The sequence below is a fragment of the Ursus arctos genome, unplaced genomic scaffold (genome assembly GCF_023065955.2).
Source record: "Ursus arctos isolate Adak ecotype North America unplaced genomic scaffold, UrsArc2.0 scaffold_21, whole genome shotgun sequence".
NCBI lineage: Eukaryota > Metazoa > Chordata > Mammalia > Carnivora > Ursidae > Ursus > Ursus arctos.
The window spans coordinates 19,379,968-19,401,621 of record NW_026622886.1 but is presented as its reverse complement, the minus strand read 5'-3'; the positions used below and the strand labels follow the sequence as shown (position 1 = coordinate 19,401,621).

The 21,654-nt window shown below is 43.3% G+C and overlaps 1 protein-coding gene across 1 annotated transcript in view; it reads left to right on the top strand.

The window, feature by feature from the left end:
• The window catches only part of PLXNC1 (plexin C1), a 142,391-nt gene extending 120,803 nt beyond the window's left edge, over nucleotides 1–21,588 (top strand). The window contains exons 24-31 of the mRNA XM_026499885.4: nucleotides 8,556–8,610; nucleotides 11,023–11,054; nucleotides 11,150–11,257; nucleotides 12,434–12,597; nucleotides 14,516–14,663; nucleotides 17,498–17,638; nucleotides 17,909–17,983; nucleotides 19,104–21,588. Coding sequence (XP_026355670.1) covers nucleotides 8,556–8,610; nucleotides 11,023–11,054; nucleotides 11,150–11,257; nucleotides 12,434–12,597; nucleotides 14,516–14,663; nucleotides 17,498–17,638; nucleotides 17,909–17,983; nucleotides 19,104–19,208 — 828 coding nt within the window. The 3' untranslated portion in view covers nucleotides 19,209–21,588. The remainder of the gene's footprint in view (nucleotides 1–8,555; nucleotides 8,611–11,022; nucleotides 11,055–11,149; nucleotides 11,258–12,433; nucleotides 12,598–14,515; nucleotides 14,664–17,497; nucleotides 17,639–17,908; nucleotides 17,984–19,103) is intronic.
• The last annotated feature ends 66 nt before the right edge of the window (nucleotides 21,589–21,654 follow it).

Genomic DNA, 21,654 nt, shown 5'->3' with positions numbered 1-21,654 from the left:
TACTCCATCCTTTCTGTAGCAGACCTATGAGGTAGGTGCTGTTACTGACCCTCTTTATAGATGGGTACACTGAGGCTCGGGGAGGTTGACTAGCAGCTAGCCAGCAGCAGAGCCAAGATCTGGACCCAGGCAGTTGGGCCCCAGGGTCTGTGGCTTAACCAGTGTCCACCACGGCCTGTCAGGGAGGGAGGCGAGAAGGGGAGGCACAGATTGCGCAGCCCTGTCAGCGTCTCCCAGAGTTGGACCTTTGTCCCAAACTAGTCCCAAGAAGCCCCTGGGGGGTCTGCGGGATCCGTGTCTCAGAAATGCCTGTGGCTGTGTGCGGAGCATGGGTGTAAGAGGTCCAAACCTGGTACTAGGGAGTCCCTTGGAAGCTGGCGCTAGAAGAATTTCAGATGAGGAGTGATGTTGGCCAGAAGCGACGGAGTGGCTCTGGAGACGGGAGGCAGAGGGACTCCGAGATGGGCAGCACTTGGGCGCTGTAAGCCACGGATGGGAGGGCTTCGGCGCGACGGGGCGGGCGAGACGGCGCTCGGGGCAGGCGCTCTCCAGAGACACAGGAGACCTCCGGGCCTTCGCAGGCCACTCGGAAAGCCGGCGCCTCCTGCCTTTCGTGTCTGTGAAGCCCCGGAAAATGCGTTTGCTCAAGAAGGCCTTTGGGCCCTGCAGGCTCTCCCCTCAAAGCAGAGACTGTTCTGAGGAACAGAGGACAGAGGACGCCTCTTCCTTGGGCTCTTTGCCTCAGCGGTTCTCAGAGCCAGTTTGGGTCTAGCTGCTTTGGGTGACACCTGGCTGGGCGCTGTCCCTGGAGCCTTTGCTGGAGAGCGCGGGGCAGAGAGAGCTGCGGAGTAGCGACTTGCTTCTGTACTCGCCCTCCTGCAGCTCGGACTTTCCAGCCTCGGAGTCCTCTTGCCAAGAGCTGTTGGTCTTAGCCTGTGCAGTTTGTAAAACTCCCTGCAGGACTTTCCTGTTCGGGGGCCGCCCTCCGAGACGCACTGCTCCAGAGGCAATTTAATGGAGAAGAGGGGGTGAGGGTCAGGGATGCTGCCCTGTGAGTGTAGGTCCTCAGAGAGGGGCTTAGCATGGCTTAGTTTGAAGTTCAGGGCTGCAACCTGGCAGCCATTGCCTTCCCTTCCTGCGTCTGGGTAGCGAGTTTGTGTGGTCAAGTCTGGAAGGAACACCGACCCGGATGCCTCCTTCGGTGCTCTTGACTAACGTGCTTGCCTTGCTCAGCTGTGTGGGGAGGGCGGGGCCACCCTGGTCAGGCTTCGTGGAGGCCCCTAGCAACCACGGGGCATGCAGGGGGCCACAAAGGAAGGGGGTGTGTCCACGCACTGCCCTGCACAGGGAAAGGCAGGACAGGCCACTCCAGCAGGGAAAAGGAAGAACCACCAGAGCTGTCTGCCAGGCCAGGGGAAGGCTGTCAGGAGAGATAGAACATCAGTCTTTACTGGAGACATTGGCCGTGCTAGACACCTATCTGCTTAAGGATGATAATGAAATTAATCCGGCCTGTAGTCACTTCCCGTCCAAATGATTTATTGGCTTCATACCCTAGCATTGCCACATGGTGGTAATAAATGACAAGACTAGGACACAAGGGCTTAAAGGATTCTCCTTATGTTTAAAAAGCTAAGCCGTAAGGCAAATAAACTCAGAGAGCTTGAAGGAAACTGGGGAGGTCAGCGCCCTGTGCTCTCTATGCCTGGACCATCTCAGATGCCCTGGTTTTCAAAGACTGCTCAGAAATAGGTATCCACCACCCCCGTCAGCCACCTAAATCTATGCTCAGTTTAGTAGGTCCCCCGCAGATTTAAAATCTGGAGTAATTTGACAGGGGTAGGCTGAAGCTTACTTTTGTCCTTTCGTTAAAAAATTTTCTCCTAGAGCTTGCATTTCCCTCCAAAGAGACAAGATGCTAATTACCACTCTTATTCATTTACTGAAGCACCCTAGTTTGAGTCACTGTAAGTGCTTGAAAGCAAAAAACTATATTTCATTTAAAAATAGGGCCTAACTCAGAATTTTAAGTGATTCAGACTCATCTCCCTCCAATTAGCCCAAATTAGTTAGGTTTTAAAGTTAATCTTTAGTGACGGCCAGTTCCTCCTACTGTCTAAACAAAGTCCTGTTGCTGGAGTGGGAGCCTGTTTCTTCTTGCCTGTTCTGTCCTTAGGGCAAATAGAGTGTAGCTGGTCTCCTCTGAATGATTTACTGTCCAAATATTTGAAGAACAGGTTTCTAGAGGGGATCTGAAGGCACAGCAAAAATACAGCATCTCATGGGCCAGATGCAACCTGTAGCCCCCAGCTGCTGGCAGTGCTCTGTCATCTATAGGATGCCACCCTCGCCAACCCCGGGCATTGGCAGATCGCTTTCTACAGGCACCGCAGCACTGTTCGTGCACATAAGCACAGTTCATTCACAACAACCCTATGATGAAGGTCCTCTTGTCACCCTCCTTTTCCATCAGATGAGTGCAGAGGAGGGCAAATTTCTGCTACAGTCTCATTGTGGCCCATGCAAACAAGGGGTGAAACCAGCATCTTTACAAACACATTAAGCCAGAGGCATCTTTCTCCCCTATAATTAAATCCCCCCCAAGCACTTCCTTAACTGGCCGTCGCTGTGTGTCATTTACTATGAAGGAAGCTACAGTGTGTTCTGGAGCTGATGAGATCGGTCGTGTGTGTGTGTGGGGGGGTGTCTCTGGGTCCAGGCTTTCTTCCCTCCGCTGCACCCCCGTGTGACCTTTCGCCTGCTGGTGTTATCGCCCCCACCCCCTGCTAGATGGTGGCATCGAGTGTGCAGAACAGGTGTTGTGTCCGACAGGAAATGTTCTCCACAGATCGCACCTCTCATTCTGAGCTGCGAGAGTTTGAGGGGCAGAAAAGACGTCTAACCACTGTGGTGTTGAAGCATATTCTCGTAACAGGTCTGTGCTAATGCCACAGTGGTCCCCGCTAACGCCAAAGTTGTCATTCAGATGACATTTAAAGCTCATAGGAATGTTCCAGAGTGCTAGGTAAAGCCAGGGGTCCTTCCAATCAGGTGTGTCATCCGTGACACTAAAGTAAAGGGATTTGACTATCTCTAAAGGTCTCTCACAGCGTGGGTGACTTCAGAGATTGATCGATTGATTGAACATGCAGGGAGTGCTTCTTGTCCACCGGGCACTGTTCCAGGGGCTCCTACAAATAGCAGCTGCTTTAGTCCTCGCTACAGCCCGGCAAGGTACATACTGTCATTATTCCCATCCGAAGGCCCGGGGAGGCTGAGAAACTTGACCAAGTTCCCATAGCTCTTCTCACTGATGCGCCAAGGCTAAAAGCAGACGAAAAGGAAATCGTACTGGAGACAACGGCTCCTCTCCCTGCTTGGAACCAGGCTTGTAGCCCATGGCCCCAACCTCACAGGCAGCCTTGGCTAGGGGACTGGACCACATCATGAGAAGCCTGGTAGTTACCTTCTCTGATGTCAAATTCAAAAAGGTAACATCTCTTAAAATCTTCTGATGAATCTCATGTCTGTGAGTTTATCAAAATGCTTCCTTCTTTCTAATTCTACTTTAACATCATTTGAGGCCAGTATTCCCTGAAGATGACAGCAGTTGCCTTCATCAGATAGGAGGCCTCTTTCAGGCATGCAAGAACGCACAACTCCAGCCCGACAAAAGCAGGGGAAGGTTAGGTTCCCAATTTCAGGCACCGTCGTGGAGGCCAAACTCGCTCCCAGGGGACGAGGTTAGTGTTCTTTCTAATAGTCCTCAGAGGGAGTTTGCTACTGGCCCAGGCTTAATTCCAGGTACCCAAAGAAAAAGCAGGAGCCCTACTGACACTTTAACTAGTTTCAAGAATCCTTTAGAGTTCTGTCCTGGGTGTCAAAAACCATGCGTGTGATTTGTATGTTGAGAATGTTCTGATGGGTCCCTTCCAAACGCTCTGATGAGCCCTGAGCCTCCTTTGCTAATGGACTGAGCAAGGTTATCCCTCTGGCCTTGAGAAATAGGATTCCTTTTTCATTTGCCTCCAGCCTTGGGGTGTCGGAAGAGCTGAGGGGGTAGATGGGGAGAGCAGAATTGATGAGTGATTGCGGGGACAACGCTAGTTGAATAAAGTTCTGTTTTCATATAATACCGTTTTAGGAATGAGAGATGCCAGTAAGGGTTTCCACATGGTGATTTGTACTGATTATTGTGTTTTCATTTTTTTTCTGTAAGAAAAAAATATCGCAATATTTCATCATTTTCCATAGAATTCTTAGGCTAAAATTCCAGCTTTTCTTTTAGGCTAAACAAGAAATTACCAATAATTTGACCATTTTTACCTACAAAAATGGCAGATTTATAAGGTTAAATATAAGTTCAACCTTATATATCTAGAAAATCTATTTTTATGGAATTCTCTTCAACTTATGCCACAAAGATAGTATTTTACCACAAAGAGATCCCACCCTCACTTGCACATGGTTTAGAGGATGCGTACCTTCTGTTTATTTCAGGGGTGATTTTAAATTGTTGACAGGAGTCCTTTTCGCCCTGTGTGGCGACAATTCCTGATGCTGCTAATGGAGGCGTCTACAGTTGTCTCCACCCTGTTCCAACATGGGCCAGTCATCATTGAAGGGGTACAGCCTTCTTGTCTCATTGAACCCTGGAGCACTGCGAGACTGGAAGGAATTTAATTTGAAATCGCCCTGTGTTACCAGTTCTGCTCTGGGCTGGGGAAACATTCCTGCTGCAGATCCATCTAGTGACATTAATCTTTCTTTGATTTAATTTGGTTTTCATTCCTAAAGTAGGGGCCCAGAGGACGCTCCCTGCCTCACAGGAGTACAGGAGGATTAATGAGTCACTCTTAGAAAAGCATGTGGAGCTCCTCAGAACAAACAGCATCGTATTTTTAACACTTTAGCTTCTGTGGCACTTTTCAGAAAGGCATTTCTGTCCTTAACTCGGCAGCAGCTGACTTGTGCAAAGTAGAAAATGGAAACCTTGCCCCCCCCCCCCAACTGCTGTAAATAAATTAGTTTCTGTCTTACACTGGCGTTACTGGGTCACGTGGGGGGAAATGTTCCAGCCCGAGAGCAGCTGTGTAAGTTAGAAATACACTCACACTCGTAGGCTCAGACACACACGCACACAACTCATCCACTAATAAAATGCTTTACACTTGCTCTTGGGAGATAATTTCAGAGTAAAATCTCGGTACGAGCGGCGTCCGCGCTGTCTGGGTGCCAGAGCACAGCGCCAGCGGTGCGTCGTCGCCAGCTCTTGAAAAGACATTTGAACTTCTGGCAGCGCTCCTTATCGGAAGGCCCATCCACGGTGTTTGTGATTATAGAGTAAGGGTGCTCGCGTTTAGCAAAACGAAGCGTCTGACAGTAGCGGCGTATTGGCTCAACACTCAACAGGATCCATTTGGGATTCATTCTTTGACAATTACCCAGAATGAATCACCAGCTTCCTTTTATAAAAAGATATTTATTGGCTTAGAAACAGAGCATATCCAGCTTTTCATGGGCAGGAATTTTATAACGCCGTTCAAACATTCTCATAAACTTGGTGTCTGAGTGTTGCTAAGGGGGTGCCTGCACAGTGTTGACTTTAATTGCATCAAATATGGAGGAGAATGGAAAAATCAACCAGAAAACAATGAACAGCTCAAGGGGAAAGGAGAGGATGTTTGGTAATAACAGCAGAGCAGAAGAATTCACTAGTTCAGAATCCACGCCAGAGACGCTTGTCGGAGGCCTGATGGCCCAGCCAGCCCCTGCCCAGTACCCCCCTCCCTCCAAGATGTCGTGAACACCAGGGGTTGGCGGCCTCTGGCCTCAGCCTAGCAGCTGATTAGCACCGCCGGCTGGACATCTCTGCTCCAGGCGTCTCTGCAGGGCCGGCTCTGCTCTGTGTTCCTTCCTCTGTGGGTGCAAGCTGAAGGAGATTCGGCTTTAATCCTTTGGTGCTTGCTAAGCAGGTTGGTACATTCGGATAACCAATGTGCAGCAGGCCAGAGCAGAAATTCTAGGTTTCTACTTTTTTCCAAACTGGGGAAGGCTAGGTCCAAAGTAGTATTAGAATTCAGAACAGAGAACTGGAGAATGGAGGGAAAAAGCACTTAACTGACAGTGTTCCAAAAGGACAGTGTTAATCCTCCCTCCACAGTCCCAGAATGAAGGCAAGGATTTGTGTATCCCTGACCTGCCCCTTCCTCAAGGCCCCTTTGTCTTAAATTTTTGGGGACTAGCCCCTCAGAACAGTGAGGCCCACCCTCCGCATCTTAGCATCTAATCCCCTTGGCCTGAAGGGTGCTGCTTCTCGTTGGTTGTAGGGGAGGGCTGTACTGGAGGGCCTTTGGCGCTGGGTTCCACGGTCCCAAAAGGCCTCCAGTGAGAACTCTTGACTTTATTGACAAAAGAGGGTATGCATCGGCATTGCAATAGTGTGTCAGTGTGGTAAAAGCATTTATTTGTCAAATGTGTGTGTTTAAAATCTGTGGCAATTTTTTTTTAGCAGCTCTATTGAGATATCCTTTATATACCATAAAGGTCACCTTTTAAAATGCACAATTCAATGGTTTTTGGTGCATTTACAGAGTTGTGCAATCATCACCACAATCTAATTTTAGAACATTTTCATCACCCCAAAAAGAAACCTTGAATTCATTAGCAGTCACTCTTCATTCTTCCGACCCCTGTTTAGGCAACTAGTAATCTACTTTCTGTATGTATAAATCTGTCTATTCTGGACATTTTGTATAAATAGGATCGTACAATATATGGTCTTTTGTGACTGGCTTCTTTCACTTAGCATAATGTTTTTGAGGTTCATATTGTAGCAGGTATCAGTACTTCTCTCTTTTTATTGTATGGCAGGGTTTTTGTAGTATATTCATACAATGCAATAATACAAAGTAATTTAAAAGAAAGGACTACTGGTAGCTCCAACAATGTGGATAAACATCACAGACCTTATGTTGACCCTAAGAAGCCAGACATAAGAATATAAATATACAGTTGACCCTTGGAACAATGGAGGTTTGAATGGTGCAGGTCCACTTACATGCAGATTTTTTTCAATAAATACAGTATAGTACTATAAATGTATCTTCTCTTATGATTTTAATATTTTTTCTCTAGCTTTATTGCAAGAATACAGTATATAATACACAAAACATACAAAATATATGTTGACTGTTCTTGGTAAGGCTTCCTATCAGGCTATTAGCAGTTAAGTTTTGGGGGAATCAAAAGTTATATGTGGAGTTACAACTGTGCAGCGTGGGGGCACTACCCCCGACCCCCATGTTGTTCAAGGGTCAGCTGTATTATATGATTCCATTTATATGAAGTTCAAGAACAGAGGGAGGTCCGACTAGTGATTACCTCTGGCTGAGAATACAGAGGTTACTTACTGGGAAGGGATAATGGGGGTACCTCTTGGGACCTTGAAATATTTTATATCTTGGTGTGGGTAGTGGTTTTATACAGGTATATATTTAAATGAACATTCAAGGAGCTGCACACTTAATATTAGCGAACGTTAAGTGCTTTCCTGTAAGTTATACTTAAATTTTAAAGTTTTTATTTAAAAGTATATGCAATTTTTATGATTTCACAAGCTCCTTTTTAAAAAATATATACCTGCAGAAAAGAGAACAAATCATAAGTGTACCACTGGAGGAATGATCAAAGTGAGCTGTCCTGTAAATACCACTCGGGTCAAGAAATAGGACATTAAGGGTACTTCAGAAGTCCTTTCCCGGCCCCTCCCAATCACTAACCCCTCTCTCTTCTGCAAACTTCTAACATCGTAGTTTGACTGTTTTTGTGATCGTTTGGGTTTTTTTTTTTTTTTTGGCTTTATGTGAATGGAATCACACAGTATACATTCCTTTGTGTGGCTTCCTTTGCTCAACATTATCATTGTGAGGTTTACCCATGTAGTGTGTAGAAATAATTTGCTCCCTTCCATTGTTCTATATTTTGTCGTACGGACATACCCCAAATTATTTATTCACTGATGATATTTGATTGTTTCCAAGATGGGGCAATTACAAATAGTTCACCATCAGGATATGTACTACCTTCTGTTGGGTATATACCTAGATGTGAAATTGCTGTGTCATAGGGTTAGACACCTGCTCTAATGACACAGTTTTTGAACACCTGTTTCAGCATTTCTTACTACATTAGTGGCCCAAGACTCTCTTGACCTCTGAGAGGCTGGGGTACATCTAGCACAGCCTTGTCTTCCCCTCCTCCAGGGTGGGCCCACCTCCCATTGGCCCTACAGCTTCTTGGCTCCTCTCCCAGCCTCACTACACCTCACTGCCTTGTCCGTCTCCTTCACAGGACTGTGAGCTCCTTGAGGGCAGAGAGCGTCTTGGTCGTCATCATAGCCGTAGCCTCCAACACAGTGCCCGGAATATAGAAATTCTTGATAAATATTTAATAAGTGAGAGGATGTAAGATCCATCCAGCTATCTAATTCCTGGATGAAGTTGAGAAATACATTAAATTTTGAAAACGCATATATTTTTTATCTTTGCTTTCAGATATCAAATGGATCCACTATAAAGGTCTTTAAGAAGATAGCAAATTTTCCTTCAGGTAACCAATATAACGTTAACCTTTTTGTTCTCACCCACCTTTATAAAGTACCGCTTTTTGCCTCTCTCAGATGTATTGTCACAAAGGTGAGATTGAGTTGTTGCTACATAATTCTCTGAAATTGGAGAAAAGCCATTTTGATCTGTTTCTGTTCCTAAGAATGTGAGCCTTGCAAGGAGGAGGACAGGAAACCGTAAACAGCAGTTGGCCGGGACTGCCCAGCACTAAGGAAGTTGCTGCCTCTTGACAGCCCTAAACTCAGGACAGAATCTCAGCCTTCCTAGCTCTGTCCCAACCCCTCAGTAGGATGGGGGCTAATAGAGGAGACCCCTCTGGCAAACTGAGAGGGAAGCTTGTAGATAATCACACAGCCCTGCAAGTGCTGAACAAACAAGATAATCCACTTAGAAATCCAAATCTCCTTTTATAGCATCTGCAAAATGCCCAGAAAGTGAGCGAGGCAAACTAAATGGGGAGCTGTTATGGGAAAGTCTATAAGCTAGTCTCTAAACTCTCTACCACCTCCTTGATAGCCTCAGGACAGGAAAACATTGCCATGTGCCTTGAGAAAATCCCTAGATCCTGGTCCAGGTTTGTCTCCAGAGAAATTATACCCCAGCCAAGACAATCAATCAGTCCTCAGCTCTTAGAAAGGTTCTGGGCCTCAACAGCAGGACTTCTCACACGCACATAACTGGAGGGAGGCTTCCTGATGCCTGAATTCGATACTAAGAGCAGCCTGGTAAGTCCCAAGACCTCGTCATCGCAAACAGGGAATGCAGGGACTTCAATTAAATAGAAAGGATAATTCGGTAGGCTGTAGGACACCCTTGCGGGGACCCCCACAGTCCATCATTACATCTGGCTATAGTGAGAGAAGGCATCTTGCAGAGGGTGACTGTCATTCTGGCATTGGGAGTTCGTGTCCTTGGGTTATAAAAAGTGGAAGAGCTCTGTATTTTAAGCTTCAGAGCTTGGGCCTTTTGCAGCGCTTGCTGCTTGGGGATCTCGCCTTTGGATCTCTTCATGGGGCCTCAGGGCCGTCAGTACCTCTGCTTCTTCCCTGCCCAGTGCAGCTGAGAGCCATCATTTTGATCCCTCCCCCGCTAACCCTTCAGCCCTCCTGCCCCGTCCCCTTTCACCATCCTCTCAGTCACAACCCCAGCCCCGGAGGAACCCAGGCACTGGCCTTTTCTGAACCTATACCGAGGCAGCCACTGGAGGAAAGTACAGCTGGAGTCGCTATAAATTCATGGGGCCCAACATGACCAGGAGCCTCAATGCCACCTCCACCGCTGTATTTCTCACACTGTGTAACTCACTCTGTGTTCTCCAGAATTCTACCTTCTCTCCTCAGAGCTCTGACCCACACAGCTCTATCAGTAGCTGACTTGATCCTGTACCTCTGAGAGAAAACAGGAATCCCTCAACATCCAGCACCAGACCTCCCACCCCACCTGCGTCTGCCCATTTCTTCCTCCATGCCTCCGCTGGCATTCCTGGCACTCCCCTGTGCTTCCTCCTGTCCAAGGCCAGTCTCTCACCTGTGCCTTCAATCCCACCCTTTCCAACCTTCCACACATTCTTACACCACAGATCATCTTCTCTCACCTAAGCTTTCTATACCTCCCCACCTACTGCAGTTTTCCCCTTAGTGTTTCAAGGTGTTCTAGTCTCCTTCATCTTCAGAGCAAAAAACCTAGCGCCTTAATCCCTCTTTTCCCATTTACCGCTCCCTCTACTGCCACATTTCTTTCAGGACTGTCCTCATTCTGTGCCACTCATTGCCCTTCTTTCAGATCCCAGGAGGGCTGGCTCCTTGCGCCTGTCTCCTCCATTTGCCTGGCTAACTCCGGTCGTTCACTTAGGCTCAGCTCCAACATCCCTTCCTCTGAGAACCTCCCGGAGTGGGGTGGGTCCTCGTTAGTTACCTTCTTAGCCTATACTTTCTCATAAGCCTCATAACAATTATAGTTAAATAACTAATTGTATAATTAGTCATAGAAAGTGTCTCATCGGCTAGGATGTAAACTCCATCGGGGCAACTAGGTCTGTCTTAAGCACTGCCTTTTGCCTAGGAGCCCCTGGCACTCAGAAGGTGCTCCAGGTACATTTGTTAGTGAATAAGGCTTGAACCTCTCCTATCCCACCCCCAGCAAGGGACCATTCAGCCTGTTGGGAACCTGCTTCCTACTCTAGGCCCTGGCCCATTCTATCTTCAGGTTAAGATCTTAAGATGCAGCAGGGTGGGGAAAAAAAAAAAACAAAAACCGTAACTATGAAGAGCTCAAGTGCAAGAGCTCGAGTAACCTCTTCTGTTTATAGCACAAATGGGGCATTTGATGAGAAGGCCAATTAGCCCGTGGTTGTTTTTTTAATAGACTGTTTTCTCTCCCTTTCTCTGCCATTCAGATGTGGAATACTCAGAAGACCACTGCCATTTGGTGAGTTCGGTCTTTCTTGTGCTTGCCCCTGAATTGGATGCCTTCCGTAGCATGAACGGTCTCCTTGGGTAACGCTTCTACTGTCTTCCCGTTAGATTTTACCAGATTCGGAAGCATTCCAAGATGTGCAAGGGAAAAGACATCGAGGGAAGCACAAGTTCAAAGTAAAAGAAATGTATCTGACAAAGCTGCTGTCGACCAAGGTACACGTACTGTTCTGGGACTGCTTTTACGGCTACCTTGGGGGTGTATGATGTGTTTGACTTAATTTCCACTGATGTGTGAAAATGTTACAAATCCCTTGTGCCTTCTAGCAAAGCAAAATGAAAGTTTAAATTGTAAACACTTCCTACCCTCTTCTTTTTTATAAACCACGAAGATAACAGCACTTTACAAATTTTGACTGTTGTATCTTCAATCAGGGATTTAATATTGTTCCCAGTCCCTTTACCCACCATTTCACTGTTGTTATTTTTTAGGTTGATGGCACAATTATTCCTTTTTGTTTACTTGTTATTATTAGATGAGCAATAAAACTCCCTTTATGAATTGCAAGTAAATGAAGGGCGGGGTCAGTGACTATAAACCTAGTAAATTTTTTTTTTTTTTAAAGTAAGAATGCTGTTCATCTGTAAAAGTGTCAGATGTAAAAGCCGATGGAATACCAATCAGAAGCGAATTGTACCTTTTCTGGCTTGTAGTGGGATTAACAGAAGTCTGTGGTGATCCCCCCCCCCCCCCGCCCCCGGCAAATGACTAGCAATATAAATGCTATTATCTACACCTGGCCCTGGGCTCCTGATGGGCTTCTTCGGATTATAGCAGAGTGTATGCTTAGCGCTTGGTAGCTTTGTTTAGTGGGTACAGGACAGCCAGAGCCTCTTGATTTCCTCATCTGTCCCACAGAGCTCTGCCTATTTGGCTTCTGTAAAATACTCAAATGCTTTGGAAGGTACATAATAAAAACCTACGATGGAAATACAGGCAATGAAAAAATTCTGGGAACTGAGCAACGTTGAGTTTTTTCAGGCTGAACATACCTAATCAAAGCTAAACATCCGTGGCTTCTTGGTTTATGTATACAGCCTACAACTGACATTTCAACTGCTAGAGATTTTTCTAAGATAGCCTCTCTGTTGACTAAACAATGTTATCAGCAAGAAGCTGATGAACCAAATGTAAACCTGGGCATGGATTTTCAGGGCTCTTGTCCCATACTGCCAGTGTTGGCCTCATTTGATAATTTGACATATTTTCTCTTCAAGTTGTTTTTTCTGTTTTGTACATCATTTTCTCTGAACAGGGATTTCATTTTCTATTGTATTCAAAACTGCTACTCTTTTTTTAATCTCCCAGGTCTGATGTTCTCTATCTTTCAGGTGGCAATTCATTCTGTGCTTGAGAAACTTTTTAGAAGCATTTGGAGTTTACCTAACAGCAGAGCCCCATTTGCTATAAAATACTTTTTTGACTTTTTGGATGCCCAGGCTGAAAACAAAAAAATCACAGATCCTGATGTCGTGCATATTTGGAAAACAAACAGGTGGGAACAAACAGTAGGTGATTACTGGCTATTTTCAAGAATCTGGGACAGAATCTTAACTGAAAGGAGGGCATGGATAGTCACAGTAGGATTCATCATCCTTAGATCAGAACTTTTGACTTGGTAAGTTATCGTGTCAGAGCGGATTCTTCCTCTGCTACTATTTTTAAACAAGAAACAAACCCCTTCCTATGCTGAGATCCTATTCTTTAGGATAAAATAAACTTTATTATTTTTCATGTGTGAAAAAGACCTTATATGGAATGTTAAATTTAGCTTGACCAGCAAAAGATGAGAAATGAGTATTATGTGGTTTTATTATATAATTTTCCATTAGAGAATATTTAATCACCTTGCAGTTACCAAGCTATCTGTCAATACTCTGACTCTGCATGGACATTTGTTTTTATTTGATCAAGTGTAATACTTAGATACCATGAGAATTCACCAAAGGACTGTCTTGTTTTCTAACATACTACCTTAAGCTGAGGCAAGGCATCCAGATCTAGTCTCAATTTCTTCTCAGTAAGGAAACATTGCCCATTACCTCTACTTGAAGTACTTCGTGCATGAGCTGTAAGACTCGGCGTTAAGGTGTAATAGAAGTTTTCAGTGCACTCTCAAGCCCTCCCGAGAACTAAGGGTGGGCGGACCATTTTAAATGAATACTAAAAGCTGAAGTTCCAGAGCTCTAGGTCTCATCTTCTCCCATTTAATCCAGGTCTGTCCCAACTGTCTAACACTGGCTCACTCCCATTCTATGTTCTAGCCTCTGATTCTCCAGTCCTGCTACTCCCACACCAAGCTTGGGTGCTGCAAGCACCCATTTCACTGGGAAGTTTGTGGCATCTGAGCAGGGGCAGTAGTCAGGACAGTAGAGCTATGGAGACACCCAACAGCCTTATGATGGAGGTAGTTTGCTAGGCCAGAGTTGAGAAGGAGATAATAATGGAAGGACTCTGATTCTCAGGTTCATATTCAAATATTTGAGTGCCTACTATGTGCCAAGCACTGTTAGGTGCTGGAAATATAGCAATGAACTGAATAGACAAAAATCCATGTTCTCACAGAGCTTGCATTCTAATGGGTGGAAGAGACCATAAATAGGTAAATTATAGTATATTAGAAGGATAATACAGCAGACAAGGTGGGAAAAAGGATAGAGAGTAATAGGGCAGAGTGGTCAGAGGAGGCATCACAGAGATGATATTCAAGTCAGGTCTTGAAAGAGGTGAGGGCATAAACCATGAGACTATCTATCTAGTTGAAGACAGTTTCTGGAAGATGGGCAACAAAAGCCAAAGTCCTGAGGCACCCGGTTGCCTTGAATGCATGAACAGTGAAGAGGCCAGTGGAGGAGTTAGAAGGCATAAGGTGAAGAGTAGCAGATGAGGGCCTGGGCCCAGATCATGCAGGGGCTTTATCCCCAGGGGGAGGGAGAGCACGAGGGTTTTGAACAGAGCGCAGACATCATCTGACTCTGTGTTAAGATTGCTGGTAGTTGTGGGAGAATTAACTGTGGGGACATAGGGGCTAATAACCCAGGTGAGAAGTAAAAGTGCCTTAGGCCAGGGTGTGGCACTTGGGGTGAGAAGAGGTTAAGTTCTGGAGACAGGATGCAATGTTTTCCTGGGTAACTATCATCTAATACCATCTAGAACTATCCGGAGAAAATTCTCCTCTTGTCAGTGGCCACTTCTGCCTTTCTCCAGTTCTAGTCCTCCCTTTCAGTAGCACTTGTCAGTTTAACCCTTTCTTGTTCTGAGTGATGCTGCCATCTGTCACTTGGTATATTTGGCAAAGCAGACTTGCATACTTCAATAACAAGGGCAAAAACACCCATTTACAAACTGTGATAAACAGAGCATTCGCCTCCTATGAAGGGCTGTATCTGAAAAGAGATTTCTCTTTGGAACAGCCTTCCTCTTCGCTTCTGGGTCAACATCCTGAAGAACCCTCAGTTTGTCTTTGACATTAAGAAGACACCACACATAGACGGCTGTTTGTCTGTGATTGCCCAGGCATTCATGGACGCATTTTCCCTCACAGAGCAGCAACTCGGGAAGGTAAGGCCTAGCTTACTATTTCTTGTATGTACTTCTGTGAGTCTGAAGCATTCTTTTTTGTTAACATCCAAACCATAAACCACAGCAGCTAAAAAGAAATAGTCATAGGTAGTCACTGAAAATTTGCTTTTCTTTAAAAGCTGTCTCATTTATTTTTCATCTAGTTTGGGGAAAAAAAGATTATTCTCCCCATCCTACTGCAGAACTCTGGCTGTGAATAACTTTACCACAAAGTGTAAATTTTGTTTCCTACAAAAACATTCTACAGACACTACTAAACTATGAAACTACTGAAATTTGCCTCGCTAAATTAATCCCATCTAAATACAGATGACCCTTGAATAATGGGGGATGATGGGCACCAGTCCTTCATGTAGTTGAAAACTACCCTGTAACTTTTGGCTTCCCCAAGACTTAGCTTTACTGCTAATATAAACAAACAGTCGATTAACACCTATTTTGTACATGTTACATGTATTATATACTGTATTTTTACAATAAAGCTAGAGAGAACATCGAGAAAAGGTATTTATAGTACTGTACTGCATCAAAAAAACTCCACGAAGAGTAACAACAGACCTACATAGTTCAACACCGTGTTGTTCAAGGGTCAGCTGTACACCTAAGAGTCTACTTGGATATAACGAATTGTTCATGGGGAAGAAAATCTTGCCTGAGATTTCTATCATCCCCAGTTTGTCAATTCATAGTCAAAACATTGAATTGTTTTTCTTTTAGCTTTCTTTGCTGAGCAAAAGCCCCAGGAAATCAAAGAAATATAAAATACAGAGCAAACTTTGAAAGGGATGTTTTGGTCTTATTCAAGCACTCCAAAATGTATTAAACTAAGCGATACCTGTATCTAATGGATTTTAGAAAATCTTTTAATGCTGAGCACTGTCCCCTTGGTGTAAGGATGAGAGAGTGCCTAGAATGAAATGTGGTTGATGTTTCATACGTGCCTTGGCCTCCTAGTCTAAATCTATACTTCCACCACTGTTTCTGCAAAACAAACCTGTCTTTACTTTTGTGTTCCTAGCATCACCTTGTCCCTCAAGGTAAAATAGTTCGCATTATCTTTGACTCCTTCTTCTTCCTCCCGTCCCCTAATTGGTTACTACTCATTGCCATCTCCAAAATGTCTTTTTTTTTTATAACAACTGCCTCAGAACTGGTCTCCTGGGCCCTGCTGTCTCATCCCATACCTTTTCCTGTCTCAGGTTGTCATTCTAAAACAAAAATCTGATCTTGTTCGTCTCCTGCTTAAAAATTGTAAATACTTTCCATTACCTACCAGGTAAAATCCTCACAGTGCCATGTGGCCCTTCCTGATGGGGTGTCAAGTCTCTTTTCTGGCAAACTCCTTATACCTTCTATGCTACAGCTTTTACTTTTCCCAAACTTACCAAGAACTTGTTTTCTTATCTCTTTCCTGTCTCGTAACCCCTTTGTCTAGTAAAATTCTTATTCAATCATTCACTCCACAAACACAACTTCCTAATATGTACCAGAAACTGTAGGAGACTATGATCAGTCTAAGTATAGCTATTCTGTGAACTTTCCTGATACACTGCCCACACCCATTCTTCGTTTGACCAATGTGACAAAACACACTGAAAGACACTAAAATGTTTCTTTATTCACAGTAAAAATGACTGTTAACTCATTACTATGTTCTTGGTATATTTCACTTAATCATCACAAGAACCACAGAAGGTAGTTATTATTACCCTCATTTTATAGATGAGGAAATTGATCTTCTGAGAGGTTATACAAGTCTTGGTTAAAATCCCACAAAGTTGTTAGGATCCCTGATTTGTCCAACTCCACGGTGCTTTTCTTTACACCCTATACTAATTATTGATATCATGGTAACCACTGTGTTTAAGTTTGTCTTCCGAACTAAATTATAAGTTTCTTAAAGGCAGGTGCTGGTCTTCTTTACCTTTTTACATTCAATGTCTGCCCCAGCGCCAAGCTAAATAAATTTTATTGAATGCATGATCACATGATTTGTGGGTTCTACTTAGACTTGACAAGTGCAAAGAATCTCAGTAATATCTCAGTGTCGGCATCCTTCAGAATGATGCAGCCACTGATATGGCTATTCGTGCCCTCAGTACACTGAAAAATGTACTGGGACATTAGCCCTACCATTAACTCACCCATCTTCCCTGAGTAGGAATTTCAAAAATTTTGTGAAAAATGACTTTTAAAAATAAAATCTTAATTTTTAATATTATCACTATTATGTAAAGACATTCAAGCTGACAGGGAACTTTTGCAAAATCAGACATCAAAGCCCCCAATACTAATCACCATGTACTTCCTTGAGAACAGTAGAAGATCTTTATAATCTAATAAAAGGGACAAGCAGAAAAATTCACCACCACCAATTACTTACCACTTTCATGGTTATATAAAGGGCTCAATCAGACCTACAATCAAGTCTTTCATAAATGCCAAAATTCACTGGTGGGTGAGGATGAGAGCAAATGTTTTAATTCAGGCTTTTTACAACCATTAGTAATGAACTATGATTGAAATAAGTTCCATTGTTACAGTAACTCAAAATCATGCAAAAATAATAATTTTAGTTCTTTTATGAGAGGAAGGCAGAATATATTAGCATTTAATCCGCCTGAAAAGAACAGTGACTCACCAGAACTATCTGGATAGCAGTCAGTCATTCAGTCAACAACATTTATGAAGGCCCATGGCATGAAAAAGCTTTGTTACTAGGAGATAATAATGGTGGAGGTTCAACTACACTGGTACTGTTATAAATTCCCCTTGGTTTTTTTACTGTTGGCTGTGGCTGCTCTTTTTTTCAGGAAGCACCAACTAATAAACTTCTCTATGCCAAGGATATCCCAACCTACAAAGAGGAAGTAAAATCATATTACAAAGCAATCAGGGATTTGCCTCCATTGTCATCTTCGGAAATGGAAGAATTCTTAACTCAGGAATCAAAGGTATTGTTAGAAAGTAGAAATAAGAGGGGCACCTGGGTGGCTCCGTTGGTTCAGCTTTCGACTCTTGATTTTGGCTTGGGTCGTGATCTCAGGGTTCTGGGATCGGGCTCTGTGCTGGGTGTGGAGCCTTCTTAAGAGTCTCTCTCTCCCTCCCCCCCCCCTACTCTCTCCCTCTTGTTAAAAAAAAAAAAAAAAAGAAATAAATATTTGGTTACTTCTTTTTTTAAAAAGCCATTTCAGAATCTCTCAACAAGACTCTCTTTCTTTAAGAAACATGAAAATGAATTTAATGAAGAAGTGGCCTTGACAGAAATCTACAAATACATCGTAAAATATTTTGATGAGGTAAGATTTTAAATAACATTTTAAAAAATGGATATGAATCAGCCCCCAGGATTTGGTTGTAAAGCGTTCTATAGGTCTCAGGACAGCTCTGGCATCCCTAATGGCCAGAAAGGGAAGCCAGGAAGCCTGTCTGAGATGGGGGATCCTGGCGCCAAGCCAGACCCTGCATGTGGCTGCCCCTCTTCTAGTTTTATCATGCTGCCCACCTTTGGACCAGCCTGAATTTACATTTGAGTTAACGGGGTCTGTAGCCACACTGACTCAGGATAACTTTGATAAGTAAGTAGTGGTCCTATTAAATAGGGCCAGCTTATGCTTGATTGTAATGTGCTAAAATGAAAGCTAAGCTTGTTAAATTGCCTAGATTCTGTACTCGATAGGTCTATGAAAGTATAACATATTTCTAACTTAATCAACTATTTCAATAAACCATTAATTCTCCTTAATCTGGATTTTTTTCTTTGGGAATTCACACAGACACAGTCATCAGATGCGCTGTTTCCAAATATGTTAATTCCCCCTTCCCTGATTCCCCCCCACTCAGTCATGCTGGGACAGGCTATCCATGTCAATGGTGAGAATAGCTCACCAATTCCATTTGCTACTTGAAGATGAAGTGATGCGCTAAGGTAGGGTAGAGGCAATGAGTTCCTTAAACATGATAAGCATCCCTCTTTCCAGGGGCCAGGGGTTAGAAGGGAAGCATTGGGGAGGGTAAGGGAGGGGAGGGGAGGGAAATATTCAACTCTGACCAGGACGCCCCTGCCTGCTGCATTTAAGAAGAAATTCTTGCCTGCATGTTGGCTGCCCAGAATGCTTGCTGCGCTTGGAATGGCTGTGACATAATGCATAAAACAGGGCCTTGGAAGTCTGGCCCCATATTTGTAAGCAAATAGTTGGTATTTCTTGCTAGCTTCTATTTTAAGCCAAAGTGTTGTTGAGCCTGTGATAATGACTTAGCAAAACAACTTGCAAAGTGAGTATGTAAATGATCGAAGAAAATGTTGGCATCTGTTTCATACAGATTTTACCACTCATGGCATCAGGAATGCAAAAAACCCCCCCAGAATTGTAATGCTAAAACCACAATATCTAAAATAACTGTTCTAATTGTCAACAGATTCTAAATAAACTAGAAAGAGAACGAGGGCTGGAAGAAGCTCAGAAACAACTCTTGCATGTTAAAGTCTTATTTGATGAAAAGAAGAAATGCAAGTGGATGTAAGCACTCTGGGGACTGGCTTAATCTGGCAAAATTCTTCAGACGACTTGGGAGCAAAATGGCTGCTTGAGCTACTCTGTGTCGTTAATTTTTAAAGTTTGCACATAGGTTCCACTCTGAGCACTGTCTTTTAGAGACCAAGGCACACGCACAGCTTCTAGAAAGCATACCCACCATTGTGCCTGTGCATATACTGTGGGAACCTTTCTGTAAATAGAGTTGAAGTGGTTGTTGCAAACAAACAGCCTCCTTGTTTACAGAGAATTACAGGGCCAGTAAGCAAGTGTCAGTAAACTACAGTCTCCACTTAAGCACAATGACAGCAGTGGTTTTGTTTGAAAACTACAGTTATGTAGCACTTGTGACTACACTGCACCTCTGTAGAAAAGGGACACTGCCAGTGATCACAAGAAAATGTGAAATGAGTCATTTGGAAACAAGGTGGGAGTGTTAGGGCAACCTCGAGGATTTGCAGCATTGAAACTTTCCCCAGTAGTTCTTGGAAAAGCTGACCGCAGAATTTGGTAGTGTGTACACTTAGCATTTGTGAGTGTGTGTGTGTGTTTTTAAACCAAAAACTGACAGTGTTGCAACATTGTTGAAAGGGCTCGTGTTTTTCAGTGGTCGCCAACTGCACTCCATCAACTCACCTCCATCTCACGAAGGAGCTCTAAAGCAAGGAGAGGGAGGAGGCTTTATTTAAATGCAACAGCATTTTACCCACTTGGTCCCGATGCGTGTTCCTTTTTATCATTTTTTCATACTAAATGTATTTGATAGTGGACATGTTGGCTATTGTAAAAAAAAACAAAACATTATTAGTTTATTTCTGTCTAAAAACTTCTTTGATCAAAACTGTCTGTAGAAGAGTAACTCCCTCCCCTAATCCTACATTTGTCTCCTTGCTTTAGATTTCTGGTGAACCCTGTGGTTATAAATATTTGTGTGTGATTTAAAAAAAAAAATACATTTTACATTTCATGAAATTGCTGTTCACACTGGAGTATTATATATGAATATATATATATTTGAGGCCCAAGGCCTGAAAAATACTAGTATACAACTTGGTATCTTAGTCTTACTATGTACTTTTTGAAAGTATTCCTCACAAGAGAAAGAATTCAAAATACCCATTTTATTCATGCCTTTCTTTTTAAAGAATTCCCTATCCAGTTATACTGTAGTCTTTTTATTGCTGATTTTTTATTCCTGAATTTTTGCTGCTCATGACCAATTTTAATACCACTGTGTTTTCCTTCTATTAAAAGTAAAAAATGTAATTGGCAACTCTCAACTTTCCATGTGGCACCTTTTTACCCTTGGTGCTCCAAATCCCAGATTAAGGAAAGACATTTTTTCAAGTAGCAAATAAAACACTGATCATATAGTCCTTAAAATCTTTTACCAACACTGTATGGGATATCAGGATTTAAATGTGAATTTGTCTTCAAAAATGAAATTCTTTTTGCTCCTCAGTATCTGGCAAAGCGTAAGAGACGATACCTCAACAAAATGATCAAATAAGCAGTTATCACCCTGATAGGCACCTTCCCAATCCCGTCACTTTTGACCATTGTCTGTCCAATGGACACACCTCAAAAATACTACCAAATAGGTTACTTACAAGTATAAAGGTGAGAGGTCTGGTCCCCATCTAAGGCTGCTACAGTCTTGATGTGAAGGCATTCATCATAAGAGAATAACAGTAGGACAGTTGAGAGCCAAGGGTAGGAGAGTTGCCCAAAAGACTTCCCCTTCTTTAGGGTACAGAAATGCTAAGAAAAGGATCAGCTACAGCTTTATCTAAGTATTCAGTAAATGCTACATGAGGGTGTCCCTGTCCAGCTCTCTGGCACATGAGTCCCACGTGGAGCCTTACCTCCTCTTCCAGGGACGATGCTGCTGGGAACTTTGGGCAAGTCACTTACCTCTTTGTGCCTCAATTTCTGTATAATATTTCTAACCTACCTCACTGAGGTGGTGTGAAGATTCACTAATGTATGTAGCGTGTTTGTCAATCCTCCAGTGAAAAGCACTATCTAGATCATATTTTGGATCACATTAGCCAAATGCAGTAAACGGCCAAATTAGATGTGTGCTGAAGACAATCAGTCACTGGGTCTATATTAAACAGCAACCAGAGAAACAAATGGCAAACAATTTCTATTTTCAAGTTTCTTTGCCTATTTTTTTGGTGCAAACAATTCATTTATAAACTTTTTTTTCTAACACTAGTGTCTACAGCAGCATTTAAAAATTAATTCTGTTACCTTTTCCGTATTAGGGATTTAAAGTCTATTTCTTATTGTATACCTGATTGAAGCTGTACTTGGAGATGAATGTTTTAAATGTCTATATCCAAAAATAAACATTTTGATGTAAATGTGGACTGTCTGTCTTTTTCCTTAAATATAAGTAGCTCCACAGAAATTACCTAGGTGCCAGCACG